This window comes from Tetrao urogallus, assembly GCF_951394365.1.
Source record: "Tetrao urogallus genome assembly, chromosome: 7".
NCBI classification, from domain to species: Eukaryota; Metazoa; Chordata; class Aves; order Galliformes; family Phasianidae; genus Tetrao; species Tetrao urogallus.
Window position 1 is genome coordinate 45102481 of NC_136820.1, and position 26251 is coordinate 45128731.

General features: G+C 44.1%; 1 protein-coding gene across 1 annotated transcript in view; it reads left to right on the plus strand.

Annotated features, from left to right (window-relative positions):
- Positions 1-26251, plus strand: part of PRKAG2 (protein kinase AMP-activated non-catalytic subunit gamma 2) — a gene marked incomplete at both ends in the record, with an annotated part of 186445 nt that overhangs the window by 46788 nt on the left and 113406 nt on the right. The window contains 2 exons of the mRNA XM_079538075.1: positions 14211-14282; positions 24187-24466. Of these exons, the coding sequence (XP_079394201.1) occupies positions 14211-14282; positions 24187-24466 (352 nt within the window). The remainder of the gene's footprint in view (positions 1-14210; positions 14283-24186; positions 24467-26251) is intronic.

Consider the following 26251-nt stretch of genomic DNA (forward strand, 5'->3'; position numbering starts at 1 on the left):
GTTTCCTGGCTTTAATACCTATTTTATTTGATGTGATCTTTAATCAGAATAATCCCTTTAAGCTGCCTATGCACGGAAGTGTTTGAGCTGATCCTTGCCTTGTGGCTTCGTTGGTAGGAGAGCCTCTTTTACTCCAAGACTGCGACTGCACCAATCTTCCTTTTTGCCCTTTCTAAGAACAGTCACAGATGGGTCCTTTCTCCTACAGCTGCGGTGGGACAGGCACAAATGTGTTTTTCTTGCCCCAGCTGGTAGACTGATTTCTCTGGTAACACAGAAACAGAATTATAAGAGGAAGCTTGTTTATTTTCCCAAACTATTTGTATGTTCTGCATGCATAAAATATTCATTAAGCTGGGGAAAAGCCTCCTAAACACTAAATATTTGTTCATTTCTGTATTGAAAGAGGCAGATGCTGAGCTTGTCTCCAAGTGCTCCAAGCAATAGCTGCCATTTGTGAGCAAACACCACGTCTGCGTTTTATCAGATGGACGCACACCCAGCGTGCCTCTGGTGCTGCTGAACAAAAGTTCCTTCCTGGCTTTGGTAATGTTTGTTATTTGGTTTGGGCAGAATAAAGGACAGCACTGGTTGCACCTGAGTGCAAAGGGGAGCAGGCTCCTGTGATGTGTTGTTCTGAGTTCTGAATAGTGTGAGAGTGGTATCTGAGCCACGCTGCTCACACTATAATGATGTAGGAACCAGTAGCCATTAATTAAAAGCAAGCCCCCTATGTTAAAAACTGTTTCAGTCCATGCTGGCAAATGTTATTCTGAAATGGGCCAAGAAAGGGTTGGCAAAGCCTCACGGCTCAGGATTTGGCCACCTGTTTCTCCAGAGAGGTGTCAGTTCATTGCATGAATGTTTTGATGCCTTTTGTTAAAACACTGGATGCTGCAATAGGATCTTTCTGCTTTTTGCCCTAATGTTGGTGTTGTTCTCCCAGGGGTGACCTGATCCATGGCAGACTTCACCAGTGTCTCAGCCAAGGACAGGGCCGCATGGCTTGGAGGTGCTTTGCCAGTAAAGGACACTTTATGAGATTGCTTGGTGGATTGATCATAGAACCACAGAATGCTTTGGTTCAAAGCCTATCCAGTTCCAACCCCCCGCTGTGGGCTGGATGCCCTCCACCAGTTTAGGCTGCCCAGGGCCCCATCCAACTGGCCTTGAGCACCTGCAGGGATGGAGCACCCACAGCTCTCTGTGCAGCAGTGCTGGGGCCTCAATGCCCTCTGAGTAAAGAATTTCTTCCCAGCATCTAACCTGGATGTTCCCTCTTTTAGTTTAAAGCTATCACTAACTGCCTACACAAAATGTCGGTCTTCCTCCTGTTTATCAGCCCCCTTTTTATCAGAGCTGGATGTGATTACAAAGAAAGATTTTTCAAAGACCTGTTGCTGAAAAAGAAAATTCAAGTCCCCCATCGCTCAGCTCACAGTCGGAGGGTTTGCACTGCTGTTTGCACATAATTCACATGATATAATTCCAAAAGCTGCGTTGTTCTCTTCATTTCTAATGCCAATGTCATACTCTGCAGTCAGACAACTTGTTTTCCCAGCGAGGTCCTTACAGCAAATTACAAAGCAAATTAAATCTTCCTCTGTTCACGTTGCGGAAGGGAGAAGTGGAGCCCAGGGGCACCTTTGGTACCGGCACAGAGCGGGCCCACGGCTCCAGCGCAGCACCCAGCCCTGCTCTGCGCTGCCTTCCCCGGTGCACCGATGCAGATGCAGCCTCAGTTACGTGAAGCTCCAGCTCCCAAAAATAGGCTCCCTTCTCTCCCGATCACGCTAAAAACCTCTGCGGTTATTTGAACTCGCAAACTTCCCCGCTGGACCCGCAGCGTTCAGCTAACGCAGCCGGTGCGGCTCTTAATGACCCTCCTGCGCAGGCGGTGCTGCTGGAGCCACCGTGGCGGGTCTCCGCAGCCGGGTAATGGAATCCTGCGATGGTCGGAGCATCCCTGGCACGGAACCCGCGTCGCCTGCCTTCTCCTCAGTTACCTCCGCTCCCGCTGTCCCCGCGCAGCGCTGCGATGGGAAGGAGGAACACACCCAGCCCCGCTCCCCATCTGTTGCAGCATCGGCTTCAGTAGCAGAGCCTGAGATGTTTAAATGTGCTTGCCTTTAGGGAAAAGCCTTGCATGCAGTTCTTCAATGGACGTTTCCAGCCAGACTGCGGGATTTTTCAGAGCTGTAAGTCAGAATGTGGCTTGCCCATCTGTGGGTTTCTTCAGGTTCGATTTTCTTTTCGTTTATTTGTTCTGACGGACTCGAAAAGGGAATAGCTTTTGCATTCATTTAAGTGGAGAAGCCTGAGTGCGCTGCAGGACTCAGCTGAGAGACATTCTTCAGGCTGTGTAAGAGATGCGTGGTTCTCGGGTATTTTGTTTTTTTTTTTTCATCTTGTTTTGTCTCTTTTGTATGCATGGCTGGCACAGGGCTGCTGTCCTGTTTTTACAGCATTTAGTTACAATAGATATTTCAAGGCTGAACAAAATGTTCTTTTATGCAGTTAAAGAATGCAGTCGGGGTTTTTTCCTTGCATAACTTTTCCTTAATGTTTTGGAAAGACAGATTATCTTTTTGGGGTGTTTATTTAATTTCAGTCTGAAACCATCTGCTCTCTGCATCCTGCAATGCCTGTTTTCTCATCCTGATCATCACAGAGCAGCCTGAACTGCTGTGCAACCCCTTGCTGTGGCTAGGCATTGCAAACCCCAAATTGCAGCTTTTTGGTAGGCTCGTCGATTAGAGCTTCTATTTGCTGTTTGCCTGTCTTTTCATGTGATATTTGACTCGATGTCAGGGTAGAGATACGTACTGCAGCCTTCACATGTTCCTTTTGCATTTTTCCCTTTCTGCTGCTAGACTTAATGCTGAGCTCACTGCAATTCATGGGCCTGTGAATGAATGAATGTCCAATAATGATGATGGCTCTTCTTTGGGATCAGATGCAAAGCTTTGGGTGCCCTGTTAGCAAGGTGATGGGGGGGTTTCAGCGAAGGGTAATTGGAATTTATGCTGGTATAAGATATAGGGGATTTTGCCAGCTCTTCTCTGCTGTGCTTGTTGGTCCCTGTGTTGTAGCTGTTCTTACGGACCACATTCCAGCTGCACAGAGTGGGATGGATTAGGGTGTCTGCTCTGGGGGAGAGATTTCAGCTCGATCCCTGTATGGGAAGGAGTCAGGAGTCCAGGAGAGGTGGGGCAGCAGAGGCTGCTCTGAATCTGGAAGAGAAATCTGAAGTTGGGAGTTGGGGCCTGGAGCATCAGTGGAAAGAGAGAGTGATTGGCAGGAGGATTAAATGGATCCTGCTGACACAGGGCCAGCCCACTGTGTTTCAAGTGCCGATGGATTGAAAGGAAGGCAGCAGGAAAGCCAGCCCACAGGGCTGTGCTGCTCCTCTTTTCTGTGTGGGGTTACTGAGGGTGGAATGAAAGGGTATTCATCCTGAAAAATGACACAATTTGAAATACAGGCTAAAACCACAGAAAAAAAAACAAACAAGCAACCATTAATCTGTACCAGGATGTCTTACAGCCATCAGGAAGAAATTAGGAGAATACAAAGCAATACTGTTGTAAACCTTTAAAGGTAAATCACAGAGCTGGTGGAAGCCACCTGCAAGCACAATTTGCTGCTGGCTGTATGCAGAGCAGGGCTTTCCATTGGGAAGAGCAGACCCCTGTGCCATTTGGGCACGTTCCATCGCCCAAGTCGCTCCAGCAGTGAGCTGATTTAAAAGGCAAGAAATAATAAATCATCTGAATTTAAGAGAGCCAGCAGTTAGTGAGCTTGTTATGCATATGCACACACAGAAAATGACTATACACGTGTTTACCATACATATTCTCACATATGAGAGCATGCACTACATGTGAGTAAAACAAGAAGAGATGCCCTATGAGGTGAGCTCTGCCACTTCCAGTCCCTGGAGGCCACAGTCAGCAGTGACAGTCTGCTCCTGTTTCTCACTGTAGGAACTAATGCTTTTGCTTGTAGAACTGATATGTTTTGGTAAACGTATCCTCTCGCTCCTATGTAAGAGATGCTTTTCTAATTGGTATTTAACTGCTTATAATGACTGTGGGCAGTAAAATTTCCATCCTAATGAAACTCAAAAGAGGTGTAACTGCAGCATGCATTTGAATGCTTACTGATAGCAGTGCAACCACTTAATATGTACAGACAGAAATTATTGTTTTTAATGAGAAAAATAACCAATATACTTTCAGGACCATATTGCTCACATTAACTTAATTTTTGCTAGTATTGTCTCTCTATAAAAATAGAAAGCCAACCAAAAATAATATATGTTATTCTGAGTCAAGGTTTTCTGCTTGTGGTTTTAATTCACCTTGAGAAGCAAATGGTGTACTTCTCTTTGCTTAGTTTTGTTTCCTGCTCCACTGCTTATCTCTTCTATGGGAGGATTTTGGTGAAGCCCCGTGGCACAGTGAGTAGCTGAGATGGGCTGAGCTGCAGGCAGAAGCTCTCCCAGTGCCCCTGGCAGAGCCTGGATCGCTGATCCCAGGAGGAGGTTTATTTTGTTGTGAAAACTGCTTTGGGACTGTCTGTCACACATCTTGAAGCAACAGCCGCGTATCAAACAGCCCCAGCCATGCCAGGCTGGCACTCTGTCCGTCTGTCGCCATGGTCAGGGAGCCCTCCTAACATGGAAACGTATCCTGCACTCTCTAGGCAGGAGCAGATGCTTTCTGAAACATGGTCATGTACCAACTGCCAGCCAAACCAAATGCAAATTTGCCTGTTTTGGCTGGCCAGTGTCTGCTGGGTTTAGAAAACAGTACATTGGGCAGAAACAACTTTCTGGGAACACAGGTGTGTAAATATCATGCTTAAGTTTTGGATTGATTCACCGGCATATAAGAGTGTTTCCTGGTCGTTTCTCCACAGCGTATTCAGACAGGTCCATTGCAACCATCGTGCTTAATGGGTGCATGAGGATTGAGATGGCTGAAATTGGAAGACTTCTTAAAGGAGCCGAAAATGAATATAGCTCACTTCTAAGAGGTCTGTCCTGCACTGGGAAGCCATAGACCTTGAAAGAAGCCCGCAGTTTATTTGGGGAGACATCCAGTTTAAAATGTTAGCATTGCATGTAGAGTATTAGAAATACACTTTTGAGTAACGTTTAGAAATACCAACAGAGAGTAGGACCTCATCGTGCTACCTGTTGTATATGGATGCCTACAGTGTGTCTAGACTGCGGGAAGAGACGTGATCGAAGCTTGCCTTAAATTAGCCCGGCTGAGTCCTGACAGCCATACAGCAGCAGGAGCGAGGAGCTCCAAGTGAGCTAAATTGTGGAGTATTTACTCAGCCTCACACGGGGATTTTACAGCCTACGCTCACTGGGTGTTGTCATGGCTACCCTTGTGTCGGAGCGGGGTGAAAGCGAGCTGGCTGATGCCACGCTTGTGATTGCTGTGTAGACATGCCTGTAGTACGACGGGGCTCCTGTGGTGAGGCTTCTCATCGGAAGGTGGTGGGCATGGAGCTGGCTGCCCAGGGCAGCGGGCATGGCCCCAATGCCAGAGCTCGTGGGACACCACTCTGAGACACAGGGTTGGGTTTGGGTGCCGCTGTGTGGAGCTGGGGGTTGGACTTGGTGATCCTTATGGTTCCTTCTTGCTCAGGTTCCATCCAGCTCAGGATGTTGTGTAAGTCTGGAACTGGATATGCAGGCCGTAATGAAGTTTGGATTCTCACAGAATGAATGATTTAATGTCATTTGTTGCTATTGAATGGCACCGCTAACCAGAAAAAATAAGAGAGGTACCAGTTCTATGTCTGCAGCTCTCAGCTCAAAGCATACAGTGGGACTGAAGGACACACAAGCTGATTTTAAGGCAGAGTATCACACTGTGACTGTGACAATCTTTTCTGTATTGTCTCTGAGAACTTGATCTTCCTTCTGTCCTTGAGGGCTTTTTATGTTGCCAGCTTCAGCAAACTGTACAAGGAGCTATAAAGTCATCCATTCTTTTGGGAAAAGGAAAACAAATAGTCTATCCTATGAAATTAAGCATCCTGTATATAATGGTCTCTTTATACGTGTGGTGCTAAAACTAAAACAAAAGCTGTAGCAAAGCGACTGTATATTTTGTAGATTGGAATGTTTTTTTCTGCTGCAGAATTACAAAGGAGAATAGAGCAGGAGAACAAACAGGGAATCTTCCCTCGCCATAGGTTCCAGGTACTGTCCCCTCTGAGCTCCCATTCTGGTCTCCAGTACACCAGACACGGAGCCATTCTGTTCTTCCTTTCTTTTCCTCATTTTCTGCTTCTACCTTTTTTCTTTTTTACTTTTTTTTATTTTTTGGCTGAGGCCTGCTTGCTCAGAGTACATCCCTCCCTCACCTGACTTTCCTGCTAAAAGCTTTCTTCTTCTTGTTAAGAGTATCCACAATTATTAACTGAAAACAAAAGGAAGCAGTAGGCACCTGTCTTCCTAAATGCACTGCAAAAAATAGTTGCAGTTCAAGTACTTAAGGCAGGGATTTTCTGTCTGCCGTGAATGTCACTTCTTAAAGTCATATACATGCAAGAGAGAACCCAGCAAGCCCTGCTCAGACAAGGCCATCAGCTGGAGGGTTTTATTTCTGATTTTGTTTTGTTTCCCTCTTCCTTCCATGGTTTTCTAAGAGATCTGGCCTACAGAAATTGGGAAAAACATTCAACTGCAGTGACTTTTTGTATAGTGCAGAGATGATTTACTGGCTCCTGATGGTCCTTGCACTGAATCCATTCAGATTGCCCCTGTGCTACAGTGTGTCTCAAGTGTTTTCATTGCATTACGGCAAAATCATCCTTTGTTTGCTGTGGTTCTGCTATTTTAATGTGGCTGATGTTCTGTTTTATAGAAAATGTGTGCTTTTCTCTGCAATACCTTGGAATCCTTTGTTGTGTTTATGTAAGTATTGGAAAGGAACTCTGTTGGCACGGAGTACATGCCATCTGAAGGGTAACATTTGCAGTCTCTTGCTGCCTCTCCCCATCGCGGTGTCTCATTTTGTTGTTTTTTAATTCCCTCATCACTCATCTGATCACGTTCACCAGGTCTGAGGTACCTTATCTTCTGCTTTCACTTTATCTGTCTTAACTTGTTCTTCTTGGAGGAAATGTCTCGACAGAGAAAGTTGCCTGAGCACCCAGGAAGGGGCTTAACAAAGAGCCTGTACCCAGCAGGGACTGCAGAGCTCTGTGGTGATGGTCAATCCACTCCCCACTTGGTACACAGCTCCATACATGTAAATCAGGCTGCAGTATTTAAAGGCAGCCACTTTCTCCCACAGGCTGGGAATACTTGGGAGCTTACTGCTGCAGGCATTGTATGTGGATTGTGGTGTCACAGAGAACATTGAGAATTTCTTTTTCCCCGTTGACTTGCTTTCTCTGCTCTTCTCTCAGCCTTTCTCTGTCTCTTTATGGGCTGTGATTTACTGCTCAGGGGACAGCAGTGTACCCTCCCAGCTCTGTGCATGCTGTGCACAGGATGGGGCACCAGGCAGAAGTGGCTGCATCCCACCCCAGGTCCACATACTGCAGGCTACACTCGGCTGCTTTGCAAAGGCTGAATCCTGGCAGGAGAGCACAGGCTTGAAAGAAAATTTAATTTTTTTCCATGAACAGCACAGTAATGTGCTCTTGCAATTGAAGCTGACACTGAGAGACAAACAAAAAACCATCCATGGGTTCTTGACAGTGTTTTTAGATGAATCTTGTCTACAGCCTTAGAAGAAAAGGTGCATTTGCTGTAGGCTGCTGGAGCTTAATGACCATTGAGAGCTTTAGAAGGGTGTGCTGCAGACTGCCAGTTTGCCACCCAGCTTGGACAGCTTTTTTGAGGGAACTATGACAGAATTATTGGTTTCATTGGTCTTTTTATTCCCATACCTGGGAAATTCTCAGTGTCAGCAGCTCTTTCAGATCAAATAGCGACAATTTGAACCATCAACTCACGAGTGAGAAATGGAGAAAAGTAGCTCCAGTAGCTCTTCAGTTCTTGGCGTGTCTGTTGTCGCCCATGAAACTGCCAAGTTTTTTAATGTAGGACATTGAATAATTACCAGATGGATGGCGATTTTCACTTATTGGGTTCTGTGCTGGAGTTCAGCCAGCAATAAATCCTTAACTTTTTAGATCGTGTCTCTTTGGGACTGAATATTTCCATTTCACCCAGGCAGGTCACTTATTTATCTTGATTAATTTAAAAAAGGTAGGGTGATTTATGCTTTGTTATTTCAAGCCTGGTGCTCTATCCACTTTGGTGCACGTGCAACTCCTCCTGCACAATCACCCAGCTGACTCCTGGACCACGCTGCCTCTGGCACCGTCATGCTGCACACAAACTCAAGTCTCTGTGTTTCATTTCTACCATCTCAAACCGTCCAGGTCCGCTTGATTGTTCTTTTTAAATATGAACAGCCTTAAAACGAATAGCACACAAATAAATTACAATTGCCCTGTGAAGTACAAAGCTGGCTTGCACAAATCTAACCAGCTTTGTACATCTGTTACTGCCCACTCCCATTGAGTCATACTGAGACTTAGTCACCAGCATCCTATGCCTCACAGTGCGATTTATGTCTCTTTCTCCAAAACACATGCTGCAGTCTTGATGGCATGGGGGAGGGAGAAAAGCAAAGCAATGAACAACCTACTCTTAAAGGAATAAAGCCATGTAGCAAGCCTTATTATATGCTACTGTGCCTATTACATCAAAACAACAAAATCAAAAGGACAGAAATTCCTGTATATGTCAGTTTTGAATAATTCTTTGTGCAATAATTGAGTCATCTGATATAAATCCTCAAAGGCTTCTGCACAGGATTGTTCTGAAAAAGGTAATTTTTAATTCAGTCAGTGCTGCCAAGCTACATACCCTATTCCATAGAGTTCAAGCTTTGGATTCTATTCACAGCCTATTAGCATATGCAGTATATTTACTATTCAGAGTTCTACATCGGCTTGTAATAAGTACAAACCAAGGTTGATCTAAAAAAATCCGCTGGTGCGCAGATTGAGCTGAAAGAAGCAGTTCACAACTGACATTAATAAATATTGTGACTTTCTTTGTCCTTGGTAGGACAGCTGACGGGCTCGTGGCTCAGTAACATTAGCAGAGGGGGAGATCCTGAGAGCACTGTGAACACGTGGTGCTGAGGAGTGAAATTTCTAGCCGTACTCTGTGGGATCAGGGATCTCGCCAGCACTCTTTGCTTAATTTCTCAATATCTTGTTTTATTTACTTTATCAAAGGAGCTGCCTCCCCATATTAGAAAGCTTAGTAAAGTGCCACCTTCTGCTTGATTTACATTGCACAAAATGACTGTAATGTCTGGCAGGCGTGTCGCATCCTTAAATTCAGTGCAGCACCAGCACATACACAGCAGTTATTGAAACAGAAGAACGATGTCTCACAGCCGACACCATCAGTGATCAGAACTGCGTGCTGCTGACACCTACACCAGGATTCTGGAGCTGCTCAGCAGAGGTGCTCAGCCTTCCAGCAGGAATAGCCAATGGTGTTGCCGTGAATCCATCCCAACCTGAGGCACCTCTGAACCACGCCAAAGACTTGGCCATGGCCTTGGGGCAGGGACCCACCACCACAGATGTGAGCGGACATGTTGCGTGGCCGTGCCTGTTGTTTGGAAGGCCTGGCAGCAGGGAGCTGTGTGTGAAATACTCTTTTAATACCCACCCCTGAAATTCCAGACGACTGCTGGTTGGGGCCATAAAAATGTCTTACTCCCACCCAAAACACCTCGGAAATGGGTCTGTGACTTGTAAATCCCCGCACACCCCGGAGTGCCTGGCTGGCTCCTTGGCTTCAGCTATTACAGAGGAGCTTTAGTAGCCTGGCTCCCAAAATAGCCTTGAAACAAAACCATAATAAAAAGGAATCCTTTTTTATTCTATGTTGTTTACTGGATTCGAGGCTTTAGTGGTCTGTTACTTAAGCTTCCTGCCTCTGCAGCAGAACTGCTGGAAACTCTTCTGACACCGAGGTCCCCAGCTGCAGCAGCAGCCAGAGCAGCGTGTTTGGGCAGGCTTTGTTGGCAGGAATTCTCTCCGGTAAGGAAAGAAACAGGGAAACTGACTGGAAAAGGTGAAAAATAGCTTAGCCAACCAGATCTTGCTCCTGTTGCTGTTTGGCTACGTTTTGCCAGCCAACGTATTTGCTTTCCATATCCTAAAGTGTGGTTTTCTTCCTTGTTCTGCAGAGCACTTCTGAGAAAAAGATTTTGTTTTGGTTTGTTTTCCCAAGATACCAATTAACGAAACTTTTATTCTTCTTTTCGCATCATTCCAAGTATTGTGATATGAGGGCTGTCCCAGGAAAAAGGGGACTCAGGAAGGAATGATGCAGCACTGTGTGTGTCTGAATATTAACCTGGAGCAGCCTTGTGGATGTAAAGTCAATCTAAACTGCTCAAGAGTTCATCTTTTCTAAGGGGGTGGCAGGATTGATGTCTGACAGTCAGACTGCACTGGGCAGTGTGAAGGATCTGAGCAACATGAGCACGACAGGAAAGCCAACAGAATTGTACAAAACAAGCTTTGCATTGCCTTTATTACAGGTTAGCATCACTAGGAGCTGCAGCTGCTGGTGGCCTTCCTTCCTTACAAAGATAGCCATAGACTTTGATCCCAACAGAAGTTTTCTATCCAAGGACGTGGTGCAGAACTGATGGATACAGGGAGTGATGCAACTCGTTCTTCAGACAGTGTTTTGCAGTTTCAAATGAGAAGGTCTCTTCCCCTACCAACACATCAAAGGATTTCTTTGGCAAAAGATTTTTAATATCTGCCCAGAACCATGTAATTTCCAAGGGCACTTATATAAAGCAAAGCACAGAGAGCCCCTGGAGAGGGCTATTGGAGAATATCCGCACCAGCTTTTCCTAAGACTGAGAAAGCTGTCCAATAATGGTTTAAATTCCGGGTTAATGGCAGAGCAAGTGTAATAGGTGCATCAGCTGGAAGCAGATCAGAGCACACAGATAAGCACTAAAGCTAGGGCCACACCACTGACCTGTAAAGAACCACAGGTGTTTTGCAACACTTTGAAAGTTTTCAGTACTTTCAACTCTTTGAAAGGGTAGGTAATAGCAGGACAAGGGGAAATGGTTTGAAGTTGTAGGAGGGAAGATATAGGTTGGATATCAGAGGGAAGTTCTTTACAGAATGAGTGATGAGGTGCTGGCACAGGCTGCCCAGAGAGGTTGTGGATGCCCCATCCCTGGACATGTTCAAGGCCAGGTTGGATGGGGCCCTGGGCAGCCTGGTCTAGCATTAGATATGGAGGTTGGTGGCCCTGCATGTGGCAGGGGGTTGGAGATTCATGATCCTTGAGGTCCCTTCCAACCCAAGTCATTCTGTGAGTCTGTGAACACATTTGAAACTGTTCCTATCTTTTTCTTTTTTTTTTTTTTCTTTTTCTTTTTTCTTTTTTTTTTTTTTTTAAGAGATGTTGGATCATCAACCTTGTAGCTGCATACTTTTCTGAATGAAGAGCAATAAAAGAAAGAAATAGATGTCTGGTCTGTCTTCTACAGAGAGTCACGTAAAGAACAAACAAGCACGCGGTTATTTCCTTGTTTAACCAAGTGGTTGGAACTGAGAGAGCAGTGTTTGTAGCTCGGCTTTTCGTCTACCCATTCTTTCCTTCAGTAACTGCAGTCCCATGAGGAAGTAGAAGACGAAGAAACTGTTAGTAGCAGCTGCAATTACAGGCTTTATCAGAGCACTCAAAATTATCACGCTGTTTAAAATGTTCTCCAGCAGACTAAGAGGGGTCTTGTGCTGCCCCACTGGGCTCTGGTATAGCTCCAGTAATTTCTGCTTAGAAGTAGAGATCTCCTATGTCAGAAATCTCCTGCATTTGAAAACGGATGAAGAAAGCACACCTCCGTGGTATCTAACAGTTACAAATTAGAATAAAGTCATCAGGTGGGTTTCATGATACGTTTAGGCTCTAGAACATAGCATGCATCCATTTTTAAGCTTGGAATTGTAACTGGCAGCTGAAATTTAGCTCACTGGAAAATAATTCTGCCTGCCTACCTCTTCCTGTTTTTGAAAGCTTCTGCTCAGAAGTGAAGTTCTGGTTTCATTCCCAGCTGTTCCAGGTTTCTTGGGCAGCTTTATCTACTGTAATTGCTAGCTATATGTCCCTTCAAAACCCACTTTCTTCTCCCAGGCTTCAGCCTTCCCAAGCTGCAGGTTTCCTCTCTGCAAATTAAAAAAGGTAGTAATACAGGGACAATAACATGTGGAGCTCAGAGATTATTTGCTTGATTTATTGCATGGAAAATTACTTAGCACACATCAAATTCCAGCTTCTTCACTACCAAAGATGGATAGAGGAAAATGTTGGTAAATCCTTTGGCTAAATTAAAGTAAACACAAAGGGATGTGTTTTTGTGTAACTTTCCATTTGGCTCTTAAACTTCTTCACAGAGATGTATTATTTAAGTCTGGCAGTAATATATTAAGTATGAATATACTAATTCATGTATTGGCAATGTTTATAAACACTGCTTATGGCTGATTAATTTTATTGGAGCATGTAGGTCATTTTGCTCTTAATTAATGGTAGGAATTAGCAGATTAATACAGAAGTACTTAAGATCCTCTGGTGCCAGGGCTAGCCTCTGTCAAATCTTGACAACAGTGAAAACAAAAGCTGAAATTGATCAACTCTTCTTTTGGTTTTGAGATATTTGCTTTCATTTCCATTTCCACTGAACATGACCTGAAACACATGTCGAAGTGTGGCGATGAGGGTGACACTATATAGCTCAGTTGGTGCTTTGAATTTGCATGAGTAGAGCTCAGAGCACACTGATATGTCGTGGATGCTTTGGTTTGTGGCCTAGGGACTCAAGGCCAGTTTGGCCAAGTGGGGTTGCTTTTCTTTTTCCCTTTCCAGCTTGGCATGACTTACTCCCACATGCTTCGCTTCCAGTAATTCAATATTTTGTTCCTTATTTTTGTTGTTTGTTATGTAACTAGAATATTTTCAAACATTTGCAAGGATTACGCCTGAATTATACACATTTTTGAGCAGTTTGGATTTAGTATGATTATACAATGTGATGTGATTACACTTGTGGTTGTTCTGAATTCTGCAGGCCTTTGGCAAGCAAACCTTGCAGACATCCCAGCCTGTGCTAATTCTTAATTAAGCTCTATTTAATCTCAAATTAGGTTTACGTGAAATTGCTATTTATTTTTGTTTTGAACAGTTTTAAATGAGATGCAGATGTGGTGGTAGAGAAGCACTGAATCATTACATTTAAAGGGTGATGCTTTGCACCAGGCAGGTTCTGCGCTGGGCATGTTTTCCTGACATTGAGATCAAGGTTTGGGATCCAAGCCTCAGTTCTTCAGCATACAGTGCTGCCAACCCGTGCTTGTGCTCATACAGTTACTCATTATCTACTTTTCTGATCAAACAGATGCTAAACTTGACACTAACACAGAAAACTTCATTAGGAGCCCTAAAAATCCCAAGACTAGGACATGAGGTAGCATAAACAGAACAGACGGCAGGAGGTAGAACATAATTGCATCTTGTTTTTGTTAGTTAAAGATGAGCATGTGTGCCTCTTTTATGGCTTTGTTTTTGTTAGTAGCACAGAACAGGGGGCTCCTCTCTGCCTTGTGAAAATGAGTTGGTTATTGCATCCTCAGACACCACGTCTGCATTTGAGAACATCGACATATTCTCATTCAGGTTCTGTTTATTGCCATAAATACTCCTTGAAGGAAAACTGCAGTCCCCACTAAAGGCCACATTGGTCTTTAGCTGAGCAAGGGGCTCCAGTTAGACTGTAATTTCCTGCTGTATTTTTCTGTGGGATTTGGGTTCCTCCCTTTGGAAGTTTCAGCACAGGACCTTCCACTGTGGCTGTGCAGATACTGAGTGCTTTTTGATAGTGATGTACTAGGAGTGCTTCTAAGGGCTCTCTAGTCACAAGTTACTTAAATCTGTTCTCCTTGCCATGCAAGCAGAAATGTCAGATCCCGTGTTATCCTTTCCAGCAGTAGCTATGGGTAAGGCAGCAGGCACTTTGGAGGTAGAACTGTGGGCTACAGACATGGGATGCTCTGATATAAGGAAGGAGACATTGCTACAGGACGTCATTTTTTCTTCTCTCTCCCATCAGGATCTCAGCTCTTTTGCCATGCCATTCTTGGACGGTGATGTGGAGAACGCAGACAAAAATGCTTCTCGCAAGGTAGGGTATTTCCAAGCCTTCACCTTCATGTAGTTGCTGAGTCCATCGGTGATAACCACAATTCCTTAGACTTGGAGAAGTCTCAGGCTTTTAACCTTTCCTGCCATTTACCCATTGAAAGCGATACTCTCAGGCAAACACTGTGACTTCTGTAGGCCTTATCATGACAGTGCTTAATGCTGTCACCTGTAAAGAACAGTAACCTCGGTTCCTTTAGATACTGCAGATGTGTTGTATAACACTGTAATTTGATGGAGTGATACTGGATTACTGTATTCTCAGGAAAACAGCTGCCAAAATATGTGGTGTTGCTACAGAAGTGCAGTGCCTCGTCTTCCTGGCCTCATAATTTTCACAGAGCTTTGACATATGAGTTGATCTGCTAAACGTAGACCTCCTGCCAACCAAGTTACAGACTTGGTGACGAGTCCCTTCTGAACAACAGTAGATATCTCAAAAGCTGATCTGTAGCTACACAGCAGATTTGTGGCAATATTTACAAGGATATGGACCTTTCTGTAGGGAGGCCGTTTGTCAGTGAGTCTGCAGTTATAGTTCAAGGCAGGTGAAACGATAAATATCTCCTTAGTGAAGCTAATCTGCATCTAGAATGATAATAATTTAACTTTGCTGACAGCATGCATCTCTATGCCTTTGCACCTCATGGCAAAGGACAGTTGTTTAAAAAAAACTTCTGCAATCCATCAGTAACTGAATATGTTTATAACATTGGCCTTGTCCTTTTCTGCGCTGGACCTTTTAGGACTGTGATGTAGGAGTCACTGACAAACACAGAGCAATTCTTGTAGATGCCAGGGAAGCTAAAATACAGTGTTACCAAAATGCTCTTGTTTGATGGGTCTGAATAAAGTGGCCAATATGATGACATGCTGAAAGAGTGCTGGTGTTCCTAACTGGAGCTTGATTTTTCCCAAGGAAAGGCGAAGAGGCTGTATGAATCTTGATCCTAGAGAAGAAGATATATCAAAGCCGATGTTGCTCATGTGTAATATTTTGTGATATTGTTAAACAAGTTCAGTTTTACCATTTATGAACTCCTTGTTTTTTCTCTTACCAGTCTTGGAACAGTTTTTTCATGAGCGGTTTTCTTGGGAAAAACTGGAAGAGCATTAGATTAGTCACCCCCTTTTGCAGTTTCATAGAATCATAGAATCATAGAATCATAGAATCATAGAATCATAGAATCATAGAATCATAGAATCATAGAATCATAGAATCATAGAATCATAGAATCATAGAATGGCTTGGGTTGGAAGGGACCTCAAGGATCATCAAGCTCCAATCCCTTGCCATATGCAGGGCTACCAACCTCCATATCCAGTGCTAGACCAGGCTGCCCAGGGCCCCATCCAACCTGGCCTTGAACATCTCCAAGGATGGGGCACCCACAACCTCTCTGGGCAACCTGTGCCAGCACCTTTCCACTCACTTTGTGAGGAACTTCCCCTTGACATTGAATCTAAACCTTCCCATCTTGAGATTAAAACCATTCCCTCAGTGTTTTTTATGAATACTGTTTTTTTTTCCCCAAAACTTGGGTCAAGTTCTGCATGTGGGAGTGTGGATTTTGGAATAACAGTGCAGCCAGGCTCTATATCCAAAATGGTTTATTTACCTGACATGTAAGGCCTTTCACCATTTTGTTGCATGTGTTGAATAGAACTCACTGTCAGACCAGCTGACAGTGCCCAACTTCCAATCAGAAACAAATCATCAAATAAAATGTATTGCAGCTCATCCTAAATAGCATTTTTCTCCTTAATGTGAAGGATGGGATCTTTGTAGTTAGTAATTGATGGCCACCATCAGATTGCAGTATCTTATTTAATTTAAACTCAAAGTTTTCCAGGTCCTGCTGGTGCAATATAAAGAAGTTCCCAATTTTTACTGTTCTCCTTCATGTAAAATGGGTTTCCTTTGTCCAAGTCTGAAATCACAAAGTGTTGTGTACCTTTTGTACACCGTAAGTCAGTATTTCATCAGCAGCATGGCTTTTCCATTCACCAGTAGTGTTGGAGACTGGCAATTAATCAGGGACATCTCTCTTCCTTCGCTGAACTCTTCTGTCAGCTGTGCTGTATGTCAAGTCAGAGAAGAGTAGCTCACAGCCTGCCTTTCTGATCTGCCATTAATTTAGTACCACTGATCTTTGTGAAAACCTTTTAGAAATTATATTAACATTTTTCACAAGGATTCTCAGCACTTCAGTGTGTGAGTGCCTCTCAATCATTATCCTGTGACAGTAATCCTCACTTTGCAGCCAGGAAACTTAAGTGCGGAATTACTTGTTCAGATTCACATAGGAATTTTTTGACAGAGGTGGGAATGTGTCACATATTTCCTGAAGCTCAGCCTTAATCACTTCTCACTGGCATGGTTATTATTATAACCGATGTATTTTTCTTTCCTTTATGACCTGAAGGAAGGAGGGGGGCAGTGGTGGTTTTGACCTTCCTCTGTTGAAGGCAAGGTGTAATACTCTGCAGGCTCTCGCACGGAATGTTTGGCACAATGTGATGCAGCACAGTAGCTCTTGTGTCAGCTGCAGGTACTCTGACGCTTCTCGTTGCCTCACAAAGAGCTTTAATACTTGTGGTGGCTTTGTCTAGAATAACTGGTATTGCTGATTGCCCCGTATTCAAACTGAGACTCTCCAGAAATGGCATGAATCATTGAAGGAGGAATGGCCTCACGGGATCATTATAAGATGTTTGTCATAAGCTATAGATGGAAGCTTGAAAAAGAAATATGCATTGACTGTTCTCTGCATGTGAAGAAGTGGGTGAGGTGTTTATCTTATGTGATAATGGCAGCTCTATCTCATGAAATGACTTAAGTGTGTGTAAGATGGAACATGCTACAGCTAAACCCAAATAACTCTGATAAAACAGCTCTGAAGGGATTGGCAGAGCTTTCTGTGACCAACCAGTGCTAATTTTGAATAAACTTTGGAGCAGAGATGAGGTTGCAAAAGACTGGAAAAAAGCAATTATTTTGTTAATATTTACAATATCTGCAATTAGGATAATTTGCAGATTTGTCAGCGTGACATTACTCCTGGGTATAACAGTGAGATATCTAATGTTGAATAGTTAATGATGCTATTATAGTAGACTCATTTTGATTGGAATTAATGGCAAACAGTTCTTAGTGAGCAAATTTGGGTTTTCAAGGAGATTATAAATTTGGTTGGAAAATGTAATGATGTTGGTGTCATGTATATAAAAAAGAAGCACAGACATTTAGATTTAAGAAAGTGGAATGATGCTGAACAGACCTGGGAGCCTATGAATTGAGTAAAGCCTGGATGATTAAATGAGTTGGGATTCATCAGTGGAAAATCTTGTTTCTAAACAGGGAAAACATACTGTTATTATACTGTATAATACTTTATCAGTGACTTGAAAGAAATACAGGCTCATTACTGATACAGTGTGCAGTTCTTACAAAAACGAGGGGGGAGTAAGTAATAAATTCTGAGCAGGAAACTCTTGAGTGCAAAATGCCCTGAGTCACTAAAACACATTTTGCAAGTGGTTCAAACGGAGCAGTTGCACCTGGGAGCAGACCTGGTTGTTTGGAAAGTCTGCCACAAAGCTTGGTTAGATTTTGAGAATAGCTGTCGATAATCAGCTGTACATGGATTCTGGATGTGACACAGTGGCTGAAGGATTACTTTGGTTTTTGGATGTGCAAACAAAGGAATAGGGCAAAACATAGGCTTTGTTATGACTGCATTTGTCATCATCCCACAGTTCTGGGGTAATGCAGGACGATGCTGATGGGCTCAGGCGAGCACTTTGTCCTGGTTCTGCTCCCAGCATTGTTTTTGTTTTGTGTAGTGACTCATAAACGGTGGAACAGGGAGAAGAAGCAAAAAATACCCCATTTTTACCCCCTTTCTCCTTCGCTGGATAACAAGTCTCCTTTTGATCTCTTTTTTCTCAGCCTTTAATTATCCGTTTCTTTGTGATCAGTGAGATGGCCTCAGCAGGAAGGACAGGCAGCGTGTCCCAGGCGGACATGGGGCACCGGCAGTGGATGCAGTGAGGCTCAGAATGAGGACATAAGTGACAACTGCTGCACGGCCCTTCACTGCTTTGCCACAAACACTTTGTGTTAGGAAATGGAGCCTGGAGCCATCCTGCTCTCACCTGGAGCCAGACCTGCTCTTCCCTCCCTGCCCTGCTCCTACCTTTGAGCAGGCCTGCTTGCTGTGGGAAACCTAATCCCAACCCTACAGCCATGCCAGGCACTCTGAGCCTGCCAGATCAGCCAGCCGCATCCCATTGTATTTTAATTTGGGAAGTGTCACTGGGCTTTAATTTTGGGAAGTGACATCTCTGATCCTGTAAAACACGTTGTCATATCAATTGTTTTTGCTCATGCAGATCCGAGGGAACTAATGGGGGTGAATGTAACCACATGGTGCCCAAGAGAGTAAGTCCTTCATTACCTTTTGGTCTAACGAAGTCAGCTCTTGTGATTCTGTGAGCTCTTTTATTCCACCGTAATAAGGGAATCATCCAATTAAGTTTATTAAAGGGCTTCTTTGTTGAGATTCAGCACAAGGGCAAGAAATAAGTGCAGACATCTATCTCGTGTGTCGTCCTTAATTGTGCTTACTGTCCCTGACAAGGGAGGTGGGAGGCGATTTTTGCTTTCTGGATTTTTCTAAGCAAAGAAGCAAAATTAATGTGAAATAAATCACTGCTGTAAAAGCATAAAAAACTCAAATGCTTCATAAGTGTCCTAACTACTTAGAGCTGGAGAAAAAGGAGCAGAGCTCAGTAGCATTTAATAACTTTCATATAAATTCAGAAACAGTTTGAAGCTTTCAGACAGTTTAGCTTGAGCCCATTCACATTCCAGACAGGTTTTAATTTGGTCTGTTCTGAAAGTGCATCTAAATTCCCCAGCAACTGAATCAGAGATGGAGATTTTTCAGGGATCCTGAGCTGCGTAAGTCCCATGGCAGACAGGAAGGGATCACTGCAGGAGTTGGTCAGCACAAACAGGAAAGATGGCACATCCAAGGAGAGGAGAATTTGTCCAAATTTGGAAGAAAAGTGGAAATCCAAGGAAGTGCCTTATCTTCGTGTTGCCTGAAGCAGGTAATGAAGGAATCCTCTGAAGAAGGCTGTGTGTCTATGGAAAGGCCTGGGGAGCTGGCTGCAGTGAGGTGCTGCAAGGGACAAGGACAGAAGCAGGGTTCCCTGGCTCTGGCCCAGTCCACCTATTTGTGGTTGGTCTTCTCAGCACAGCTCATTTATTTTTCTGTCCATGTCTCTTTGGCAGGACTCTTCTCTTCCTTGTAGTTAAGAAGTCCTTAAATTTTAAGTTGTCAGCACAGATGCCTTCTTATAGAAGGCTACACTTTGCAAAACAGAAAAGGGATTGGATTTTCCATACAAAGCATGGGAAAGAAAAGGGCAGTGTGGAGAAGATTTGTGTGCTTGAGTGAGAAGAGGCAGGACTGAGATGGATTTTGTGTGGGTGACGAGAGAATGGTTTGCAGTGAAGTGTAAATAGTTTGGTCTCAGTTCACTGCAGTGGGGATTATCATATGGTTGTGATTAAACGTGATGCAACTTGCAATTCTTCATCTTGCAAGCAAGTTAGGTGAGAAAACAGTTGAAGTTTTCTCACAGTTTGAAGGGAAAGATGCCAGGCTGTTGTCAAAAAGAAGACTGTTGGGTGGAGGGACAGGAAAATCTGGATGATCTTCAGGACAGGTAATTCTTAACAGCACAAGATACGTGGTTGTTCACCTGGAATACATCTAGAGTAGCAGCATGTAGGAGAGGTTAAGGGTTGTGGTCCAGGATGGGCTTAGGCACAGTCCTGCTGTAGAGTCAGATTCTCATACCCACTGAAGCAGAGTGGCCATGTGCAGTCTGCCTTATGCTGGGATTTTGTCATTGAGGAGTACATTGAAAAAAGACAATGAGAAATGAAGATGCAGATCTGCCGGTCCATCAGTGGAAGGCTCTGAGCCATTGATGTGCATTGCTGTGAGAAATGAAGAGGAGGTTAGGGAGAGAGCCGTGCACCCAGGTGAGATGACCAAGAAGCTATGAAGATGCTGCTTCCTGAGATGGAATCTTCCAGAGCTGTCCAGCTCAGCCAGGTGCCAAGCTATCACTTTACATTTTACTCAGGAAATTGAAAGCAGGTCTTCTAGATATAAAGGAGTCTAAGGCACCTCTCATTTTATTGCTTTATTTTCAACAGCAGCCAGTTCTAGATACATTTTAGGAGCCTGACGAAGATCATTCAGTTTGTAAAACAGAGCAGTTTCTCCCTGGTCCGCAGCTGAGGATCCTTTTGTGCTCCAGAGATGGCAGCCTTGCAGCATTTTTGTCTATATTTACTCAGCGCTATGTAAGGTAACTGGGTTAACCTTGAACAACCAAAGCAGCTCATATAATGTACTGTGGGTGTCTGCTTGGCTGCCCAGCCTCCCTGGGGAACGGATTGACATAGGTAGGGTTGCACTTGCACTCATGTGTTCTTTTATTACACTCCTGCTGATGTAGCTTTATTCCAGCATCTCCATTCCCTGCAGACCTGTGCTCAGAAGTTGACTTTTCCTTGTGCTCATTCCCTGTGATAGCTTCAGGGAATGAACCCAAAACACGTGAAGAACAGGCTGATGATCCATCCAGCTGTGCAGCCTTCCTCCAGCACTCCTGCAGGAGTCATCGTGCAGATGCTGCATGGGTTGCTACAGTTTATTCCACGGCAGAGATTCTTCTGCATTCCCAGCTGATGCATGGACATCAATCATCTTTTAAAACTCACAACCATTGGCTTCAATTAAGATTCCAAGAAAGAAATACTGATATAATTCCCAAAGCAAAATCATAGGTATTTATCCTCTTTGTCGGCGGGTGTAACCTGTGTGTAATTAATGTGTGGAACAGCTGGAGAAGAATTTGTTGTAGTAATTTCCTTTAATTTAGTAGCATGCACATGTGTATTCAGTAGCGTGCCCCTGGTGCTCTAGCAATTAACTAATTCATCTGCCTGGCACGATAGAGAGAAAGTAGCGGGTTGTGATTGCAGTAAAAGAAAACATCCTGCTGCTTCTGCTCAGAATTGGAGAACGATTTGCTCCATATCTGGCTTGTGCGTGCAGGAGAACACTGATGTTATTTGGCAGATTGTTTCTTGAGGATGTGAGGATAGCATGGAACTTTTGAAGGGTCTCCTACTGGTGTTTTGTAATTACCAAGTAAGCATGCAAAAAAAGATGCATGAGATATTAAAGGTGGCACCAGAAGGACGTCCTTCTCTTAGCTTTACAACTTCCATGGCGTGTCAGTTTAGGAAAAAATGATAATGAAATTACATTCCTGGAAACAGTCTGAAATTACAGAGGTAGCACCGGATTTACATTGCAATTAAAATGAACTTGAAAACATACTTCTTGCTCCCAACTTTCAGGCAGTAGATTTGGCAGTAGACCTGGTTGCATTGCAGTGAGTGGAGATGCTGCTGCACTGCATGGTTGTTTCCTGGACTACATAGCTGGGCAGAGAACACTGTGTAGGTAGGTCTCAGGTGATCTACAGATGCTGTTTTAATAAAGTTAATGAGCTTTCATGAAGAAGTTATCTTTTGGGGGCTATTTACCCATAACAAAAGTGGAGTTTATTAATTTATTTATAGTCTGTTAATTATTCCAGGTCTCACTTGAGGGACTGTGCTCAATTCTTCTTGACTCACTGTGAGATGGTGTCTGTGCCAGAGGACGTGGAGTGGCACTGAAGGAGATTTGCAAGCCAAAGTGACCTGTGTTTCATTATATTGATCCCAACCCCTGCAAATTAAGACTCAGAATGGAGTCAAGGCATTGACTGAGCAAGAGGGTGTCTTTATTTATTAAAAGACAGGAGAGTGAGAGTGGAAAAAGAAAAGAGAAGAAAAGGAGACACTGTATTTTTTTCTCTGATGACTACTGTCAAGAGTCTGTTGTTGTTTCTGGTACCCAGTGCTTTAGTTAGAATTGATTTATCCTTTCCAAAAGGGCGACTAGTCCTATAGTTCTTCTGCAAAGGCAAAGGTAAATAAAGAAAGAAAGAAATAAATGTGCAGAGATGAAAAGCAGTTGAGTGTCTTGCCAGACATCTCCACGCTCCAGCTGCTGTCCCTGGCTGCTGGTGTCCATCTCTCGGACCAAATGCCACCAGCCTTTCAGGTTGGAAATTTTCCCAAGTGAGGAACCACTGCAGGCCCTTCTGTGGTTTCCACAGAGCAAGACCCAGCCCAGCTTTCATCTTTTCTTTCATCTTTGGGCCACGAATATGATCAAGAGGCTGAAGCACCTCTCCTACAAGGAAAGGCTGAGGGAACTGGGCTTGTTTAGCTTGCAGAAAAGAAGGCTCTAGGGAGACCTCATTGCAGCCTTCCTGTGCTTGAGGGGAGCTTACAGACAGGAGGAGGTGACTTTTTACATGGGACAAAGGGGAGTGGCATTAAACTAACAGAGGAAACATTTTGGTTAGATGTAAGGAAGAAATATTTTACTCAGAGAGTGGTGAAGCACTGGCACAGGCTGCTGAGAGAGCTGTGGATGTCCCATCCCTGGAGGTGCTCAAGGCCAGGTTAAATGGGGCACTGGGCAGCCTGGTCCCATGGAGGGCAGCCAACCCACCGCATGGAGTTTGGAATTTGATGATCTTTGAGGTGTCTTCCAACCTAAGGCATTCTATGATTCTGTGATTCTAATATATTATTTTCCCTACCATTCTTCCTATGGCAGCAACACACCCAGCTTCACTGACATATAATGTGCACCTTGCAGACAGCAGTTGTTTAATGCTCCATACATACATGCATCCCTTTTGCTTTGCATATTGGGAGCGAGGAGCAAGCATGCAAAAGACTCAAACCCCATCAACCTCATGCAGAAGGCAGCGTGCTGTGCCCATGGCTTTTGATTCCACTTTCACTAAGACCTGAAACCCACTGATCCCCAGGAACAGGACCCTTAATTAATGACCCCAGCTAAAAAAAAAAAGCTTTGTGCCCATAGAAGTATTCTGTGCATCCAGGAGGAAATAAACTCTGCATATAGCTCAGGCCTGGGCACACAGCAGTTTGTGTAGGCTTCTGTTAATTGTATATGGGAAGAAATTCATCTTTGCTTCTTTTATTGGTTTGTTTTTCTGGGCTTTTCCCCTTCACCTCTCTAGATGAGCCTGCACGGTGCAGTGCTGTGTTGTGTGTAGATATTCATGCTAGCTGGAAAACCAGCACAGGTCACTGAAGAGACAGAGCTGTTAGAAAGGTCGTGCCCAAGCTGGAGGCTGGGCTAATTATCTGTAACATTGCCACTCTAGAATGATTGCTCTATTTTGGGACTAGAGTTAAACCCCCATGGCAGTGTCTGGCGCTGAGAACTCATGCTCTCTGCTGAGCCTCATTGTGCAGTAGAGATTTCTACAGAGTACTACAGATGGGTGCTTAAATGCAGAATGGAGGCTTCAGGGCGCTGTGTTAGCTTAAAGGAGCTCATTCATTGCTCTTAATAAATTTATTGCCACCCACCTTTCAGTTTTCTAGGGAAGGTAAGGGAATGTGCAGCAAATAAATCTGGTAAAAAATATCCCGCAGTGTATGTGTGATAATAAAGTTCATGCACATAGGTTAAAATTTTTGTGAAATTCAAGACATCTTTAACAGCAATGAGCCCAGTGAGGTGGCACAAAACACACATCTACATAGCAGTGCAGGCTGAGGGTGGGAAGGTCTGGCTAACCCACAGCTGGAATAAACAGGAGTGACCATGTTGAGACAAGCTCTGCGATCTTAATGGCACAAACTGAACTGAATTAATGGTGATTTCTCTTTCTCTTCTTTTTTCTCTCCTCCTTAGGTGGACGAAAGCTACTCTGCAGGCAGTCCTTCAAAAGGCATTTTCTCAAAAGGGCTCCAGAACCGACCTTCCAGCCCTGTTTCTGCCCCTGTGAGATCCAAACACAGCCCTGGCTCACCCAAAACTGTCTTCCCCTTCCCCTACCAGGAGTCTCCCCCACGCTCCCCACGTCGAATGAGCTTCAGTGGGATCTTCAGGTCCTCCTCCAAAGAGTCCTCCCCCAATTCTAACCCGTCTACCTCTCCTGGGGGCATCAAGTTTTTCTCCAGATCAAGAAAAAGTAAGAAATTGCTCATGTTATTTCAGGAAGATACACAGTACCTCTGGGCTTGGCCCATTCTTTACCTGCGGTAGTGAAGTAAGTGCAGAAGAGGCATGTGCTAATTGTTCGTTATCGCTTTCACTGTGTTTGGGGGTTTTGTCTGGCAAGTAGGGAATGACTTTTCCAGGACACCCATAACGGCTGAGGAGGGAAATCATGCATCAGAGTGTTGCTTAGAAATCCTGCTGCTGTGGCACAGGCAGTGTCCACGCAGTTTCATCGAGGCTGGTTGGACATCAGCTCCCAGGCTCAAGAGGAGCAGGAGCAGTCATGGGGCTTGGGGTGGAGATGGGCACGGACAGGATGTTGCCTTGGGAGCTCAGGGAGGTTTGCTTGGGTAGACTCCATAGAGAATTGTCTCGTTTTTGGGTGAAAAAGAGGCCTTGACTCGATGGTTATAAATGATACGTTTACAATCAAATGACCACTAAGAGAGTGTTCGGGCTGCTCTGCTAGAATGTGAAATCATATGAAAACTGCTCTGACCTCCTTGGTTCAGAGCATTTGCCTGCTTCCTGCTTTGTATTAGGAACAAATTTGGCTTCTTCAACAGCTCGTGTGCTAATACAACATTTCTACAACTCAGAAATGAGGAGAGCTGAGAAAAGGCTTCGATTTCAATACTTTCTTGTTGAATGAAGATTCCCAGCGCCAATCTACAAAGGGTTGTGGTTGCTCTGCCTTGGGGACAGTAGCTGTAGGAGGAGGATTTGGTTATAGGGGTAAGAGAGGAATGACTCTGTGCCACTGAGGTTGTTGGTTTGTCAGAACACAGTGTGTTTTCCTTCCTGGGAACAGAAGAAATAGCTTAAAGGTAATTTTTTGGCAAACCTTCTGAAACAACATAGATACAGAGTTAATGATGCACATACCCAAGTTTGACTGTTTACTGCAATGTATTGATAGCTTTCTGTGACTTACAAACTGTGAAGAGGCACTTCCTTTTTCTTCAGCAAAATTCCTCTTTAAAATGTAGGTTTTAATCAGAACAAATCATTTTTTCATTACTTTTGTGTGCACTGACACAGCTATACAAACCTGTAGTGGATTTTTCTTTTAGTTGACCAGAAGTTCTGCTGCAGCTTAGTTGAGATTGCATCTGTCCCAGTCTTTGCCTCTCTCTGGAGCACCATTAGCAGACTGAAAGAGCCAGTGTTTCTGGAGGACTCCGAGTGGACTGCAGGCATCATTTCTGCTCAAGGACATTTTTTCTCCTCTATTAAAAGTTCAAACCTGCTTTTATGCACCTCTCTGTTTCAAGCCTCATAGTAATTAAAGTCCATTTGAGCTCTTTTTGCTAGTCTAGATAGGCTTAAATGCTGCACAGGCAATAAGCTGCTGATGCAATGCACCAAGAAGAGCTCTGTGCTGCACGAATAGCAGTGAGACACAGCGCACAGCAAAGCCATCTTGTGACATCTTAAAAAAGTAATCCCATCAAATAGCACCATTTTAATTTTTCCTAGCTAGGTACATCGGAATGTTAAATAAAGGAATCTTTTCAGTAGTCAGCAAAATCCTTTTGATAAGGTCACATCACAGGAACAGGCTTGGAATGGGGCCATGCTATTTTTGAGCTGGTGGAAGATCCCCATGACCCTGCTGCTCCAGGGAGGGTCGCAGGAGCTGTGCTGGGTTTGGCTGGGTTTTGTTGTTAAGGCAGAAGGAACTGCCTCCTGTGAGGGTGTGATGGTTGAACTGTGTATAAAAACAATAACTTGCCCCATTCTGCAGCTTTTTGAA